General features: G+C 53.8%; 2 protein-coding genes across 4 annotated transcripts in view; one reads left to right on the plus strand and one right to left on the minus strand.

The window, feature by feature from the left end:
• Positions 1–243: 243 nt before the first annotated feature.
• Positions 244–7,300, plus strand: LOC111146006 (actin related protein 2/3 complex subunit 5 like). 2 transcript variants are annotated; one of them, XM_022501372.1, is made up of 5 exons: positions 244–461; positions 522–541; positions 4,631–4,703; positions 5,613–5,789; positions 6,754–7,300. In XM_022501372.1, exons 1-5 carry the CDS (start codon positions 393–395, stop codon positions 6,814–6,816), a joined length of 402 nt encoding a protein of 133 aa, XP_022357080.1. In that variant the 5' UTR covers positions 244–392; the 3' UTR covers positions 6,817–7,300. The 2 variants fall into 2 exon arrangements, with proteins under 2 accessions (XP_022357080.1, XP_022357078.1); XM_022501370.1 differs by having other exon boundaries at positions 244–541.
• Positions 7,301–8,532: 1,232 nt separating this feature from the next.
• LOC111145815 (golgin A1) overlaps positions 8,533–16,375 on the minus strand; it is a 46,576-nt gene continuing 38,733 nt past the window's right edge. For both annotated transcript variants that reach the window (XM_022501063.1, XM_022501062.1), the window contains exons 19-23: positions 15,903–16,046; positions 12,359–12,418; positions 11,775–11,945; positions 11,219–11,305; positions 8,533–10,725 (exon numbers count right to left, since the gene is read on the minus strand). In XM_022501063.1, coding sequence (XP_022356771.1) covers positions 10,645–10,725; positions 11,219–11,305; positions 11,775–11,945; positions 12,359–12,418; positions 15,903–16,046 — 543 coding nt within the window. In that variant the 3' untranslated portion in view covers positions 8,533–10,644. The remainder of the gene's footprint in view (positions 10,726–11,218; positions 11,306–11,774; positions 11,946–12,358; positions 12,419–15,902; positions 16,047–16,375) is intronic.

Genomic DNA, 16,375 nt, shown 5'->3' on the forward strand with positions numbered 1-16,375 from the left:
AGTACCAGGAGCTCCTCGGATTCAGGAGGGAAGCTGAGCGCAGTTATGATGTCCACGATGCTCGGCCTGCGCGGGGACAGAGTGCCCGCTCCGCAGACCACAAGAATGAGGTTTCCCAAAGACGAGGGTCCGACTGGGCGCCATCAGGCTGATTATCAGGCGGATTCTCCAGTGCTCCCAGCCACTCCCCCAGGCCCCGCCCCTCCCGCCCACCGGAACTTCCGGTTCCGGCGTAGCCCGGAAGTGGGCGGGCGGCGGTGTCTGCGCGCGGAGGAGGTGGAGGAGGCGCCGGTCGGCCGCTTCCCGCCCCCGAGCCTGAGCCGGTGCCGAGCTGGGTAGAGCCGAGGTCGGACCCCGAGCGGAGCGGGCTGAGCGGGCGCCGAGTCCCCGCCATGGCCCGGAACACGCTGTCCTCGCGCTTCCGTCGGGTGGACATCGACGAGTTTGACGAGAACAAATTCGTGGACGAGCAGGAGGAGGCGGCGGCGGCGGCGGGCGAGCCAGGCCCGGACCCTAGCGAGGTGGACGGCCTTCTGCGGCAATATCCTTACCCAGCGCGGCGGCCCGGGCGCCCCTCAGGCCGGTCTCCGTACTCCTCTCACCCCCGGGCCCCTGAGGTCCGTCTCCCAAGTCCCTTCCCATCCGGTCCCCCTCGGGCCAGGTTCCCTTACTGCGGGTATCCCCCCTTTCCTCTCACCCGGTCTTCCCACTCCCCTTGTCCCGGGCTCCCCGGATCCTCCCTCAGCGCGGCGCCTAGCCCCGGTTGGACCCGCCGGCTCACCAGCCCCAGAAGCACGCCCGACACCCTGGCCTCCCCGCAGGCTCCTCACCCTACCGCGAGGCCTGCCCTCTTTTCTCCCCCTCTGTCTCCTTATCCCCTCAGACTGTGCGTTTGGCTCCCCTTCGCTCCATCCCTCCCTTTCAGGAAATGGGGCCATTCTCGAGCTAGATGGGCGGGAGGGGCCGAGGTGAGCCCCGCTGAGTAATTGAGCGGCCTAGAAGGCTCCCGGGCACAGTCCTCTTGGGCCGGCTTGCAGCAGCACATGAAGGTCGGTGGGTGGATGGCTGAGGGGTAGAAAGGAACCAAGGGGGAGCGAAGGCTGGAGCCTTAGTCCAGCCCTGAGGTGAGAGATTGTGCACCTCGCACCCCAGAAGGAGTCTGACCTCCCGTTTAATGCCACTCTTTTTCACCTGTTCTCGGTTTCCTGTGAACACCCTGGGCTGTGGAGCTTGATGGTCTCAGCCACGTTCAAGAAGTCACTTTTGGCTCCCTCCCTGAAATAGCCTTCTTGTGCGGGAAGCCGGGAAGAACTAGTAGTTGAGAGCTAAGAAAATCCAGACAGCACCAAGTGAAATGTAAAAGTAGAACCTCATGACTGGAAATGACTATTCTTATGGCCGCATAAGGCAGGCATTTAGAAAACAGGATTAAAAATAGAGGTGGTTGTCACAGCCTGCTTGGTCCCTGAGCAGTTTGAGCACAGGAAACTAACTTATTCTCACAGGAAGGATTTTTCTCTATTCAAATGGTGTTACAGGAAGTGCCTGCCCCTCCCCCGCACTTGCCAGGGCAGGGTTGGAGGCTCATGCTGTATATAAACCAGGTTCTGGGTGTTTAATCAGTTGACTCACCTTGGGAAGGCAGGCCCGAGGACTACCTTAGGGAGGAGCCCTGCGGGGTTCCTCCAGTGTGCCTTTGAAACAAAAACCAGACTTTGTTTGAACAGGAATGTGCTTTCAAAGGTGGGGATTCAACCTTGTATTTCCTGCCCCATCAGGACCACCCTGCTTACCCCATTGATGAAATGGGGTCATGAGACGGACCCTCACGAGGGAAGATTGATTCTGCAGTCTGGTGCAGGACGTGGCTTATGGGCAAGCAGTACCAAAAAGGCTCCAGGGTTGGGTCTGTGGCCAGGACCATCCCCAGATGGGGAGAACAGAGTCTGGTTATCTGCTGTCTTGGTCCTGGTGCTACAGATACTTGTTGAAGGTCATCTCTTGGTACACCCCCTGACTAATGACAGGTTCCTTGAGGCTAATTGGAGGCTGAGGTTTAGCACATCGAGTTGGTGGCCGTTTCTCCACTAGTGACAGTGTCAGAAACCTTGTTACCATAGACTGTCTACCTCGGGATTGGGGAAAGGGAGGTTATCAACGAGAACTGAAATCCTGGCACATGTGGAGCCCAGGGAGGGAGGAGGAAGGAACTGGTATTTTCTGAGTCCCTACCATGTGCCAGGAATTGGACTTACATTAGATCACCGAATTTAAACTATAGAGTAGGCTGCTAGGAGCTTAGAACAGAGGCCAGAGGATTAGGGATAGAGATTGATTAATTGGAGTGGGGGAAGGTAGGGAGGAGGAGGCCTGTGTCTTACTGTCCTTTAGGGAATTGAGTCATGGTAGGAAATCACTCCGATGAACTAGAACATGGGCCATGTATCCATGCAGACCTAACTCTGTTGTGCTATAGTTGTGTGACCTCATACCCTGTCTGAACCTCAGCCTCTCCTGTGAACAGGAGGGGAACAAGGCTGCCCTTACAGGTTCCGTGGGAGCATCACAACAACCTTGCAGAGGCTTCACAGTGCTGGGCACGCAGCAAGTGTCCTGGACTGCTGTAGTTTGGGTCTTTGGGTAGAACGACAGTAGGGGATTTGGTAGAGAGTTTAGCTTTGGAGTTGGGCACACTTGGATTTGAACGCCAGCTGGACAGCTTACCTTTTTGACATTGGGGAAGTCATTTTCCTTCTCTGAGCCTCAGATTCATTGCCTTTCAAATGAGAATAAGGATTCTTGTCCCGGAGTGTTGGTAGCAGTATTGAGATGACATGTGAAAGCACCTGGCACAGGGGCTGAGACCTTGTAGGGAGTTTAAATATCCATTCCTTTTCTTCCTTACTGAAGAACCTTCTGGTCTCAGGAACAGGGATGTGTCCAAAGCAGTGGTTTTGAATAATTTTGCACTCTCTCCTCCCCCTGAAGAAATCTGGCACTGTTTGGAGACATTTTGATTGTCCCGACTTGGGGGACGCTGCTGGGATCTAGTGGGCAGAGGCCAGGGTTGCTGCTAAATACAGTGCAGTGAGCGCACAGGACAGACTTCACGCCGGCCGTGTGGTCTGTAATGTGAAAAGCACTGTGGTTGAGAAACCCTGACCTAGAGATGAGGGGCAGCGGTCCCCAGCCTCCACAGCATGTTCTGTAAGCTGAACCTGGGGTCCAGCCTGACACATGCTGTGCACCCCCTGCTTCCCGGTTCTCCCCAAGCTGCTAAAGGGCCTGTATCCATCAACACCTATGGCGAATGCTTGGTAGACTGGCACTACCGAGGTAACTAAAGCAGTGACTTTTTGCCCCCGTGGACTAGGGACCCTACCCTGCCCCATCCATCCCTCGAAGATTGTGTTTGCCAGCCACGCTGGTTCGCGGAGAGAGCCGGCCTCCGTTTCCTACTAAGCCGCTGAGACTCTGCATATTGCTCTGGGACGCCAAATCCGAAAACAGTGCCAAGGTAGAAGTTATCAGTGGCTGATACCAGACTGGCCCTTGCCTGGCCGAGGAGAAGGAGTTCCAAAGGCAGCAGAGACGGGGGGGGTGGGCTGCCTCTCCATTGTAGAAGGTGGATCGGGCCCGGCAGGGTGTGGGGAGCTCAGTGGGTGTGGCCGTTGGGTGGTGTGGGCCCAGAAGGGTCAGGATGGAGCCCACACGAGGGAGGAAGGGACGGGGCTTTGCTCCGGAGGCTCCGTTCACACGTAGGTATCGCTGCGCAACCAGGAGTAGAGACCTGATTGGGCAGAAGCCATTCCTTGTTCTATTTTTGAAGCTTTTTGGCTGAAGCCAGTGTTTCAGATGAGGAAATGAAAGTTGGCTGATGTAATTCAGTTTAAAATAGGTGTCACCTTTGGGGACCTAACCCAGATTGTCATTTTCTTGTCAGTGCTGTGCATTCAGACCTCAGCAAAGAATGTGTCAGGATTGCAACTGAGGCTGAGGGAAGTGGGGATTGACTCGTATTTTGGGGAAAAACTTTTAGATTAATAAATCTCCCTTCTAGTAATAGTTGGGATGTCACAGACCCGGGTGGGTCTTGAAAGATAGCAATTTTAGGACATCTTAATTTCTTTAGCAGTGGCTTCGATAAAACTTTGGATTAAGCGTTAGGAGATCTCCATTTGTGCCTTCGTCCTTCCCTTTTGAGAAGGAACAAGTGGGAGGGCCAGCCTCGCATCAGCGTGGTGAGGAGCCCCAGGGAAGACCCGGTGCCTAGGACCGAGCAGGTGCCAGTGGGCTCAGTCAGCCTCTATCGCGGGTCACCCCGAGAGGGCACTTGCTCTGCTCCTGCCTCCTAGGGTGGGAGGGAAGGAGTGTCCAAATGCGTTTTGGGGGCGGCAGAAGGAGGGGCCTTGCACAGTAGAGGGGCCCTCTGCTCTAGGTGTGGCTCTGGGGAGCTACAGGCTGCTCTCTCACTGGGCTCTGGCCACACCTGACATCTGCAGTGGGGCGCAGGGGAGGGGGCATGTGGATGTTGTTTGAGTCCTCTCTCTCAAGCTGTTTTTGAAATGAGTTTGTTAAGAAAAGCGTGGGCATGCTTGAGCCGAACCGTCCTTAACCGGTGGTGATGCACAGGGGACATGCTTCGGGCCTTCCACGCTGCCTTGCGGAACTCTCCCGTCAACACCAAGAATCAGGCCTTGAAGGTAAAGGGGGTGCAGCTGTGGCTTTGCCGGGTGCTGCCGGGCCCAGGGCCGTGACCGTGACTGACTGTGTCCCCAGCTGAGTGAGGGCTCCGCGGGGCTCCACACAGGCGTCTGTTGTGCGTCCGCCTCAGCGAGGCTCTCCTGAGGGAGTGAGTTGGCGCTGGGCAGTGCTTCCATGGCAGCCTCCTGGCACTCCTGCCATCAGGCCTGTCTGCGTTTATAGTAAAGGCTCCCCAAAGAAACAGTCACGCCTCCCCAGGGCTTCCTGGGGCGAGAAGTCGACCCAGCCCTTGCTGCTTAGCAAAACTATAAATTAGCTTGCCCCGTGGGACAAGTGGTTTAGCAGTGGTTTGGCTTTCAAGGTTATCGAATAGGCTTTACTTGCCTAAGGATACTTAGTGCTTTTATCATTTCCTGCCTTTTCAAAAGTTGAGAAGATACGATCACGACTGTTTAGAAGCTGTGGAAAGTTTGCTCCAGGGAAAGGGGTCTCTCTGAAGCGGGGGTTTTGCTGTCTGTGATAGCGTCTTGACGTAAGCCACGGCTGCCCCTCTCAGGTGGAGGGAAATGGCCCCTCTCTTACTGGGGTGAATGCAGAGCGGAGCTGCAGCTCTTCTTGGACCTGTTAAGAAAATCGATCTCCATGGTTGGGATCTTGGGGAGCCTGAGCCTTGCAGGTGTCCTCAGGAGCAGGGACGCTTCTCTCCCGTAGACCACTTACTCTCCCCCAAAGAAGTGGAATAACTTATCGGCCACTTAACGTCGTAACCGTCCCAGACAAACGAGAAACGGGGCAGTGTTTCTAAGAGTTCTGACCGCTCGGTTTGGCATTTCTGTGCCTGTCTGGGAGGACGTGGGTGTGCCTGGGCTTAGGCTCCGGGCGTCACTCCCTTTCTCTCTGCTTCACAGGAACGAGCCCAGGGCGTGGTGCTGAAAGTGCTCACGAACTTTAAGAGCAGTGAAATTGAGCAGGCCGTCCAGTCGCTGGACAGAAATGGCATTGACTTGCTAATGAAGTACATTTATAAAGGCTTTGAGAAGCCCACAGAAAACAGCAGCGCAGTGTTACTCCAGTGGCATGAAAAGGTACGTGAGCACACTGCCCGCACAGGTGGCCTGTGCCCGCCTGGCCCCTGCCCCAGGGTTCACGTCAGGAGGCCAGAGGTTCCGAGACGAACACAGGACAGTGCGCCAGGCGTTGGAGAGTAAGGGGCTACGCCTTAAACAACCTAGGACGTCTGGTCGCTTCTCCCGTGGCAGCACCTGGTAGGGGTTCACTGGTTCTGGGAGTTCCAATTGCTTTAGCTGCTGATTTGTGCCGGGCATGTCCTGGGGACAGGTGATGTGGCATGGTGAGACAGACAGGGAGTCCCAGGTGGGAGGGAGGCAGCTTCTTTGTGGTGGTGGGTGGCCGGGGGGCGCAGGTCACAGGAGTGGAATGCAGGCTGAGCCCTCCAGTGGACTCTCAGGGCTTCCTGCTCTGGCCTCGGCCTCACCAGGTCAGAGGGGGCAGGGGCAGAAACCTGGATGTTCACTGAATAGGGCTTTCAGCCACCGGAGGCACGAAGAGCTGTGCCTGTCCCCTGCTCAGGTCGTTACAAGAGCAAGGCCTTTCATCCAGCCAGCTTCCCCCTTGTGGAGCTACGGGGAGTTGCTCGTCACGATCGCACGCCAGGCTACTGCTGACGCCATGCCCTTCCCCAGAGGCTCTGTTGAGTTCGGAGGGGTCAGCCGCTTGGGCAGCCTCGGTGCTGGGCTGCAGTGGCCTTTGGTCGTGTTGCTGGGCATGCTGGGCCTGCTCAGCCAGAAGGTGACTAGGGCTTGGGGAGGGGGTGGTGGCTGTGCTACTTAGGGACTGAGCAAGCCGTGTGCCTGTTGTGGAGGCCAGGCACTTTGGTCCCTTTAAGGTGACTTGGTGCTGAGCCCTGTTGGCATTTCTAAGGAGGGCTCGGGGAGGCAGCTGTGATGGGTCCCACGTCCCCCAGCAAGCCGGGCTCCCCCTGGGTCAGCCAGGTCTCATTTGACTCCTTTCCTTTTCCTGCCCCCACAGGCCTTAGCAGTAGGAGGACTAGGCTCCATTATAAGAGTTCTTACAGCAAGAAAGACTGTTTAAAAAAATAAAAGGACTCATGTTACCTTGAGAAGAATTTTGGATGCACAGGCTGACGAAGAAGGGATTGCCAGTGGACCATCTTCTTAGGAACTTCCAACTAAAGTATTTCAGGACATGCATCCGCTGAAGTGTATTTTATTTTCAAGGTGGAGGGAGAACTCGTCTGTTTCCTAAATCCTTTGCAGGATCTGATAGTCTATGCCTTTGTCCACGAGTAACACAGAACTGACGCAACTGTCTACCGGAGCGGCTGGCCGGCGTTGGTCGGGCATACCCGTGTGCTCTGCCTGTTTCACGTGGGGGAGGGACGATCTAGGCAGGTACAGATCCAAGGGCTGTGGTCAAAGGGAGAGCTTGTTTTTTTGAAGTAGTAAAACTTCGAGGGTTTGTACAGACGCCCCATCTCCCCGGAGAAGACGGGCTCTCTTGGATTCATTGTAAAGTGCCTGCTGCATCAATAAAGCTCTTGGCTTATTAGTATGTACTTTGCGGTGTGTTTCGTGTATGTGAAGTGAGTACGGAATGGGACGGTAATGAATGAGAAACTGCTGTGGGGGTGGGCGCGCCCCGCAGAGCCGGTCCTGGGGAGTGAGCGTGGCGTCCGGCCCTCTTGCCGCCGCAGTACCTCTGGCCTGGGCTCCGTGCTGCGGGCTGCTGTGGGGACAGAGTTTGGCGGACAACTATTTATTGGTTTTACTCCTTTGATTTGTATGTAATTTTGAAGCTTATTTAATAAAGTACCAAACATTCAATAATTGATCTAGGCTTTTAAAGTCTTTAGTTTGTGTGACTACATGTGGAATCTCTTGGGCGCGTGCCCCGGAAGGGCCTGGTCACCATCTCCTGACACTGGCCGGGGCTCTGTGGCAGGAACACCCTTACCCAAATGATGACAAATTTTTTTCGAAGGATTAAAAGCCAGAAACAGGTACCGTCAGCCTATAGATACAAAAGGAACATTTTGTTCCCATAACCACTAACAGCCAGCTGCTTTGAAGAGCAGGATGTGTTTGTAACCTTCTAAGCACATGGAACCGCAGTCTGCATTCTGTTAAGGGACCCCACTGATGTGGTTCTCAGAGAGAAGACCTTGACCAAAGGGACACAATCCTTCCAATTCCTCTGCAGAACCTCCACCATTCCTGGGAGGTAGGACTAGGCTGCTGCCTTCATTAAGTCACATATATTTACCTAAATCCGGGGTGGGAGTGCTTTCTGAAAGACAAATGTCCTGGGGCGCCTGGGTGGCTCAGTGGGTTGAAGCCTCTGCCTTCGGCTCGGGTCATGATCTCGGGGTCCTGGGATCGAGCCCCGCATCGGGCTCTCTGCTCAGCGGGGAGCCTGCTTCCTCCTCTCTCTCTCTGCCTGCCTCTCTGCCTACTTGTGATCTCTCTGTCAAATAAATAAATAAAATCTTTAAAAAAAAAAAAAAGACAAATGTTCTATAGCCATCTCCCCTCGCTCCCCTTTCTGCACTTGCAGCAATAGCCAAATGCAAAAGACGCACTTGGGAACGTAAGGGGAAAGGACGCAGCTGCCACGCTCTCCCAGCTCGCTGCTCTCCCAGCTCGCTGCTCTCCCCACACCTCTGCTCACCGAACTGGGAGGTCTGTTCCATAGTCCAGGAAATTTGCCTCGGAGACACAAAGCACTAAAATTTCCTTAGTCAAATACTGATACACCAGACTATCAAGCAAAACCCACGGAAGCTGCATCCAGATTAAAGAGCTTTAATCAAAAAGTGACACCACAAATGAATTTTCTACAGCAGTCTTAGATAGTACAAGTCCTATTTACAACATGGAGAGCGATCCAACTCCGATGCTCATATAAAGGGCTATACACACTGTATCACAGAACGTTTTATACAAGTAAAAGTGCATTGAATCACTTGGGATATTTACTCCACTCTTCCTCTTAAAGCTGAAGGAGATCCGACGTGCAGGAGGAAAGCCTACTCAGAATGAAGCCTCCCTTAGCTAGTCCAGGCCGAGTGAAAGCTGCGGGGGGCCTGTGGGCAGGGAGGCCACAGCGTAGTCAACAGGGGACCCCCTGCACTGACGCTGTCTCGGAGCCGCTGGCAAGCCCTGAGCCACCCAACGTGGGGAGACTCCTGGCACAGCTGGAGAAGCCGCCTCTTACCACAGTTACAGCACAGAAGCAATTCCTATCTTGTGTCCCCACCAGATAAAGGAAAAATAATATTCTAAACAAAGGAAAGCCATCTGCAGGGAGGAGCCACGGGAGGAGGTAGGTGACTGGCGACCAGGAGGGGTGGTAGAGAGCTGAGCTGGGAGGACGGTGACGCTGCCCTTGCTGGGTACTTCCGGGTCTGCGGACATGTAGTACATTTACTTGGCAAATCCCTGTTTTCCCGTGAGATTATATTTTACGTATTTTAACCCTATGCATTTTTGAGAAACGTAACTTTACATCATTGGCTAACTGAAAATAAATTTAGGAGCTCCTGTTATTAACTCAGCTTTTTATTTAACCAGTGAAACCTGCGTCAAACGAAATCAGTTAGCAGTCTCTTGGGAGTCCGTACTGTGGATTATCCAGTGCAAGCGCGTTCCCCTTTCCTTAGTAAGAGAACAAGCTTTCATGGGTCCCTGCCAGAGCCACTGGCATGCTGTCACGCACTATGGCCAGTGGGGGGGCTGTCTGGAGTCCGGAATGTAGTGTTGGCTTAAATATGCAGAGGTAGGGGCAGGGGTTGGGGGGAGAGGGGGTGGCTCCACATACAAGGTGATGTTTTGGATGTTTTGGTCGAGGATGGAGGGGACCACAACGACTTCCCCTGAATGGAGCAGACGGTCCTTAACCGCAGCAAACGGGATTAGCATTTGCTCAGTCTTACAACAGGTAATTAAAAGCAAAGCAAACGAAATAACCACCACTGCTTCAGAGGGAAGCAGAGACCACAGAATGCTAGTGAAATTAAAAAAGGGAGAGGCGTCCCAGTCCTAGAAATAGTTTCCTCTTGATGCTCTGATTTGCCTTCAAGAACACCAGTTAAATGGATTTTATAATACAGAGACATGTTTATAATAGCGAAGAACTTTAGCTATAAAAAATAGTTTAAAATGGTTTACCAGCAACCTATCCAAGACAAGTACATTCATTAAAAAAGGCAATTGAGTGTATTTGGTACTAAGGATCTTTTTTATAGATTTGCTAGTTCTCCTCAGTAAGGTGAGATCCTGTCAGTTGCATATGCAGGAGTCCACACTGGCCCCAGAGTGCCTTAGAGATGTGCACGCCTCAAGCTCTGGGTGGTTTGGGAAACAAGGTGAAATAATGTTTTCTTGAGAGGAAGGGTTAAAAAGCCTCTTCTAGCTCATCCGACCCCAGACATGCTAACCGGGAAAGCCCAGCCCAGCGAGCTGCTGTGTGCAGCAGAAGCAGGCAGGGCAGGCCCGCGACCACCACTCCGACCGGCCGCCTTCACCCCAGAGCCATCTCCGTGGGCTGGACCGGGCCTCCTCCCTGCCCGAGGCGGCCGCTGCAGCTTCAAGCGCGAGCGCAGACACTCGGCGGGCTCCGGCGCAGACGGGCAGCGGCCGGAGCTGGGATGCGAGCAGCGCTGGGGAGATGTGGGGCGCGCCAGGACCCTCCGGCTCGGTGAGCGCAAGGACACTGGTCAGCCAGCTCCGAGGCTCGGGTCAGTCTGCCGGGAAGGCGGCCTTAAGTCTTGTAAACAATGTTTTGACGCTTGTACAAAATAGTGCAGTTACAGTGATTAAAAACCCAGCTGGACTGGTGTGTCAGTGTTCTTTTCACAGAAAAAGTGTCATCGCGCGGCGCTCCGCCTGTCGGTGCCTCCATCTAGGACCAGGGTATCCGAGGGTTGGAGATGGAGGGCCGGATGCTGCCCTTGGGGGCTGGCTTGGACCCAAACCACGACATCTGTGTTTGAAACAGAAAGGGCTCGAGGTGAGCACCGGGGTGAGGTGCAGAGGAAGCCCGAAGGCCGCCCTGTGGCCCCCGCCACGCCCCGTGATGCCCGCCACGAGCTCGCGGTGAAGACGCTACTCGCACTGACTGGTCTGCGGGGCCCCGAGCCTGTTCTGAGGACGCGAGGGGAGCCGGAGAACATGGACTTGACCAGAAGCAGGTGACGGAACCGGAGGTAATCCTGTCTTGAAATGTATTTTTGTTCTATCCCTTCGGCACATACCTTCTGAATATTGTATTTTTTTTTTTTAAGTCTGGATGCCAGGCCAGACCTGGGGCTGTGGACGTCAGACGCGTCAGTGACAGTGTCCGGGCCAGCCCCAGGCCTGTTGGCGGGGCGCAGCGGGGCCACGCGCGCAGGAATCGAGTGCATCCTCAGAGGAGCTCGCGGCCCCCGCCAGCACCGGGCTGTAACTCCAGTTTCTACGAGCCCGCGGAGACCTACCTTATACTCCAGGGTTTCTTTGAGCATGTTCTCTTCCTCTTGGGAGAAGTTCAGCAACACTGACACAGCTTTTATAAGGTGAAAAGCCTGGAACAAAGAAAGTTTCGCTGCCATGGGCCCTGGTGGAGGCAGAGCCGGGTGGTTGGGGGCCCTAAATGGCAGCGCTTCCCAGGTCCACTCCCGCCAGCTTTGCTTAGGGCCAAGTTGGGCTTTCTCCAGTCTGACCACAATGACCCGTCCTTCTCCCCTCCATCTTTTCCTCCGGGAGCCGGCGCGATCCCCAGGACATCCCTGCAGCCGCAGCCCTGCTCTTCAGTAGGTGCAGGAATGTGGGGCCGCTTCAGCTCCCGGGACTCGGCACCCAACCCCCCGCGGCCCCCCGCGCGCGCTGCAGTCAGCGGTCACGGCCCGCCGGAGAAAGCACGAGCCATCCACACTGGCGGGCAAATCAGAATGTGGGAGAGGAGGAAAGAAACGGACTTGGGGGAGGCCACGCGAGGCTCGGACCAATGAGCCGGGCACTCCGTACCCCACAGGCGACTCAGAAGCCCTCTACCTCAGATTCCCGACAGGACATGAATTTCAGAACCACGTGCTTCAGGTATTCAAAGTTGATCTCGCGGGCATCAGTCAGGTCTGCGTTGTTCGTGACAGAAGGAGCCATGTTTGGCATCTCAGGGCCAGGCTTGTCCCGGACTTCAAAGAGCTCGTTGTCGGGTCTGATTTTCTGAAAACCCAAAGGAAAGATGCTACACTGAACCCCCGAGTCAGGTGTGAAAACCCCCTGGGAGATCCCTGGGGCCCACGCGGTGACCACGGGCCGTTCCTTTACCAGGCCCAGCGCAGGGCAGCATGACAGGGCCCCCGTGGGCAGGGAGTGCCTTCTGGGCCCAAGGAAGGCTTGGCCCCTCCAGGTGGGGTGGCCGCTGATGAAGGAGAGGTCATCAGGGTAAGTTCAGACATTTCCCTTACCCGGGTCAGGACACCTCTTGCCCACAGTCCCACAGCTAGTCGGCAGAGGCCTGTTCAAGCTGGCAGGGCCGTTGTCCCACCAGCCAACGTCTGGCTTTCCAGAAGCCTCTTGCCATCAGTGGGGATGGGTGGGCTTCAACAGGCATGAGGTAGAAGAGGGGCACTTACCAGTTCCTTCTGGAGAGTCTTTCTGAGTTCCAGCATCCTCTGCTGCATCTGCTTTATGGTCTGAGACAAAGCCCCGCCCCCATAAGACACCATTTGTTAAATGCACATGTCGCCATTCTTCAAGTGCAAAGGACAACAGAACAGCCAGCTGCTGCCTTGGGGCCCCATGTATCTGTTCTAAGACCCTGCCCTGTCTCCCAAGACACACCTGCAGGCCTGGGACTCTTCCCCGGCTGTTCTGCATGCACATGCTCACCACGCCCCACAAAGGCCACTGTCATACCCCCTCTGCAGACCACTCAGGCTGCAGGGCTGCCCTAGCCTCCTCACAGAGCCTCGGCCCACCGGATGGTTTCCGGTGCCTGCCTCTGGAGGGAGTGCAGCTGGAAACCCCTCTGGACAGAACATTTTGTTCTTTTTTTTTTTTTTTTTAAATAAGATTATTTATTTATTTATTTGACAGAGATCACAAGTAGGCAGAGAGGCAGGCAGAGAGACAGGAGGAAGCAGGCTCCCCGCCGAGCAGAGAGCCAGATGCGGGGCTCGATCCCAGGACCCTGGGATCATGACCTGAGCTGAAGGCAGAGGCCCAACCCACTGAGCCACCCAGGCACCCCAGAACATTTTGTTCTTCAGAATTATAATTCCGTGCCATGATCCCACATCACTGCTCTCCTGAAATATAATTTTTATGCTTATTTTTTTTAATCATTTTATTTATTTATTTGAGAGAGAGAGAGACAGTGAGAGAGAGCATGAGCGAGGAGAAGGTCAGAGGGAGAAGCAGACTCCCCGTGGAGCTGGGAGCCTGATGCGGGACTCGATCCCGGGACTCCAGGATCATGACCTGAGCTGAAGGCAGTCGCTTAACCAACTGAGCCACCCAGGCGCCCTTTATGCTTATTTTTAACAGTGTAACAGATCATAGTTTTTTTGTCCTTATCTGTTCTTTAAATTTTCTTTTTAGTGAATTTAATTAGTGTTGAGCCTTAAGTGTAATTTGTTACACACTCCACTGATCACTAGGCTAACCTCTGTTTTCCCAACGAAAGCACTTACTGTATAATCAGCAATACAAGAAAAAATGTTAACCCAAGTCTCACAACTGTAACATCAACATTAGTTTTTCCTGTGGATTTCTAGTCTATGTCACCAATCTTGGGGTGAGTAGCTAGAATTTCGTTTCTGTTTTTTAAAAAATTTATTTTTGATAGAGAGAGGGAAAGAGAGAATCAATGAGTTGGGGGGAGGGGCAGAGGGAGCAGCAAACACCCTGGGATCATGACCTGGGCCCAACGCAGATGCTTAACTGACTGAGCCACCCAGGCACCCCGGTAGCTAGAATTTTGAACAGTGTTTTTCATTTATCAGTTTTCACACCTTTCCACAGTTTTCCTTTTTTTTTTTTGGTAAGTTCTATGCCCAATGTGGGGCTTGAACTCGACCCTGAGATCAACAGTCACATGGTCCACCAACTAAACCTGTCAGGTGTCCCTTCAATTTTAACTTTAAATGTGATAGTAACTCTAGGGGAATGCCCCATGTCTTAGAGTGGGGCTGAGACTCCACTTTTTTTTTGTTTTTTAAAGATTTTAGTTATTTATGAGACCAATGTGGGACTTGATTGCGTGATCTGAACCGAAGGCAGTCACTGAACCCACTGAGCCACCGAGGCGCCCTGAGCCTCCACTTTTAAAGCGGTGGTCAGCTCTGCTTTCTCCAGAGGTATGTCCACAGTCTCTGCACAGAGTGAGACGGCTCTGTGAGAGGCTCAGCTTCTGTCAAGCACATTAAATGGCTCCAAACACCCTATTTTATAAATGGTAATGTGCTGTTTCAGTCTGTTATTCTCTTGGCTAACCAAGAGCCTGGGCACTCATTTCAAAGTACATTTGCTATTTTATGTTACCTTATTTTCTAGGCTTTTGGCTCATGAACTAATTCAACTAACAAATACCAACTGAGTCCCTACTATTAGTGGCAGACACCTACCTGGAGGCTGGGAAAAAACAATAAGGAAAACAAGAAAACCGTCTGCTCTCAGGAGGGAAAAGTGCCAATAACCAGTATTTATTTTAGTACATCAGAAGGTATTAAGAAGCATGGAGAGAAAGAGTGAGGTAAGGGGACAGGAGGTTCTTCCGGTGGCGAGGGCTGTCAAGGGTAGCGCGGAAGATGCCTCGACAGAATGACGCCATAAAGGAAGTAAGGGAATCGCAGGAAAAATCTTCCAGACAGAAGGCTCAGAAAGGGCAAAGGCCCTGAGGCAGGAGGGTGCTTAACATTCACAGAAAGGCAAGGCCAGTATAGCTGAGAGGGAGTGCTGGGGACGGCAGAAGGGGTGCAGTAAAGGAGTACTAAGGGGCCAAACCGCACAGGGCTTAGTGGGCCACTGCAAAGACTAGGCTTTAATAGAGGAAGTCATCAGAGGGATGGAATTGCGGGGTGATAGGGAAACCAGTCAGAAGCCCAACACCAGCCTGGAGGGGAGAGACCATGGAAACCTGACCTTGGGTGGCAGCAGTGGGGGGTATGGGGAGCAGCTCAGTTTGGGTGTAGTTTGAAAGGAGAGCCCAAGGACTGGCTAACAGTGTGGCTGCTGCTCGTGGAGGAGACACAGGTTGAGAACGACACCACGAGTTTTACTTTCACGCTCACTGAGCTAAAGGGTGGCAGCCGGTGCCGGGCAGCTCGGTGAGTCTGAAGTTTGGCTTTGGGTGGTTTAATTTTCAGATGTTTTTAGACACCGCCGCAGAGGTACAGCAACGATCCAGGGTTCCGGGAGCACCCGGGCTTGCGGGAAGGCTGCGGATGCCTGCGCGTGCAGCAAGGGACCGACTGCTGTTACAGAGCGGGTCTGAGGGCTGGGCCCGGGGGCACATGCTGTTTGTTCGCTTTTCGGTATTCGATATTTCATACCAAGATTAAACGTGTGTGTGCGAGAGAGAGGGAGAGGGAATGAGCACTTTCTCCCTTTGATAAAGGTCTAAAAAAATACCCACAATCACACACTGGAGGCTGAGCAATGAGCAGTCAGCACACTTGACTTCCCAGGGCCCTTGGCAAGCAGGATGGAACAAGACCCCGCGCTCGCAGGTGCAGAGGCTGGCAGAGCCTCTGCCAATACCAGAAATGCTCAGGACAGCTAACGGACACTTTCCTTTTGTCCCCAACACCCGTCCCCCCCCAGTAAAACCACTTGAAGTCAGGCCTCACTGGGTCATTTCATGGCCGTGGAAAGGAAGTGGGAGGTAAGGGGTCTGGTCCAATGGGACCCATTGGTGACAGCAGAGGCGGCTGCGAACATCTGAAGTCACTACTGCTCGAGCTCCGACACTGTACGTGATCGCAAGTCGGGGGAGGTGGGAAAGGAAGGCAGTGCAGGCGGAAATCCAGGAAGAAGGCCTTCTGCTGAAGAGGTGAGATCTCCCCCGGGACGTGCCCGGGGCATCCACAAACTCTCTAGAAAGGGACTGGGCAGTTTTCTGCACAAATACAGGGATAGTGCAGGGAGATCAACGGCTGAGCCAGAGAGCGCCCTCACCTTATTTTTCTCCAGAAGTTGCTGCTCCAAGTCCTGTTTTTCCTTCTGTAGCTGCTCTAGGTTCATGACCCCCACCTCGCCGTTTGGGATTCCCTCTGCTGCTGGAAGCTGGTACACAGGGCCCCCCGTGGCCCTCGAGGTTACCTAGACAGCAAGTTGAGAGCCAGGACAAGGTAATGGTCAAGTTAAGCCGAAGGTCCATGGGAAAGTTCCAGAGGTGTGGACTGATGAGCTCGAACAGACAGCTGGCCAGGAAGCACACCTGAACCGTGGCGATCCTGTCCAATGCCTTCCAGAGGGACAACAGCTTTCCCCGCGAGAGTGTGCTCTAACACCTGACCCCTGACACGTGCTGCCACATCTGATGGGCTCCTCAACGCCCGCGAGCTCTCAGTCAGTTAAGCACCTCCACTTTATTTATTTTTTATATATATTTTTAAAAAATATTTTATTTATTCATTTGACAGACAGAG

This window comes from Enhydra lutris, unplaced genomic scaffold (genome assembly GCF_002288905.1).
Source record: "Enhydra lutris kenyoni isolate GAN:26980312 unplaced genomic scaffold, ASM228890v2 scaffoldscaffold13, whole genome shotgun sequence".
Lineage (NCBI taxonomy): Eukaryota > Metazoa > Chordata > Mammalia > Carnivora > Mustelidae > Enhydra > Enhydra lutris.

Excerpts from the sequence above, each read along its gene's own strand:
- LOC111146006 (XM_022501370.1), top strand. The coding sequence starts at position 393 with ATGGCCCGGAACACGCTGTCCTCGCGCTTCCGTCGGGTGGACATCGAC. Across the intron at positions 542-4,630 it reads GTGGACGGCCTTCTGCGGCA|AGGGGACATGCTTCGGGCCT; the intron begins ATATCCTTACCC and ends GTGGTGATGCAC. Across the intron at positions 5,790-6,753 it reads TACTCCAGTGGCATGAAAAG|GCCTTAGCAGTAGGAGGACT; the intron begins GTACGTGAGCAC and ends CTGCCCCCACAG.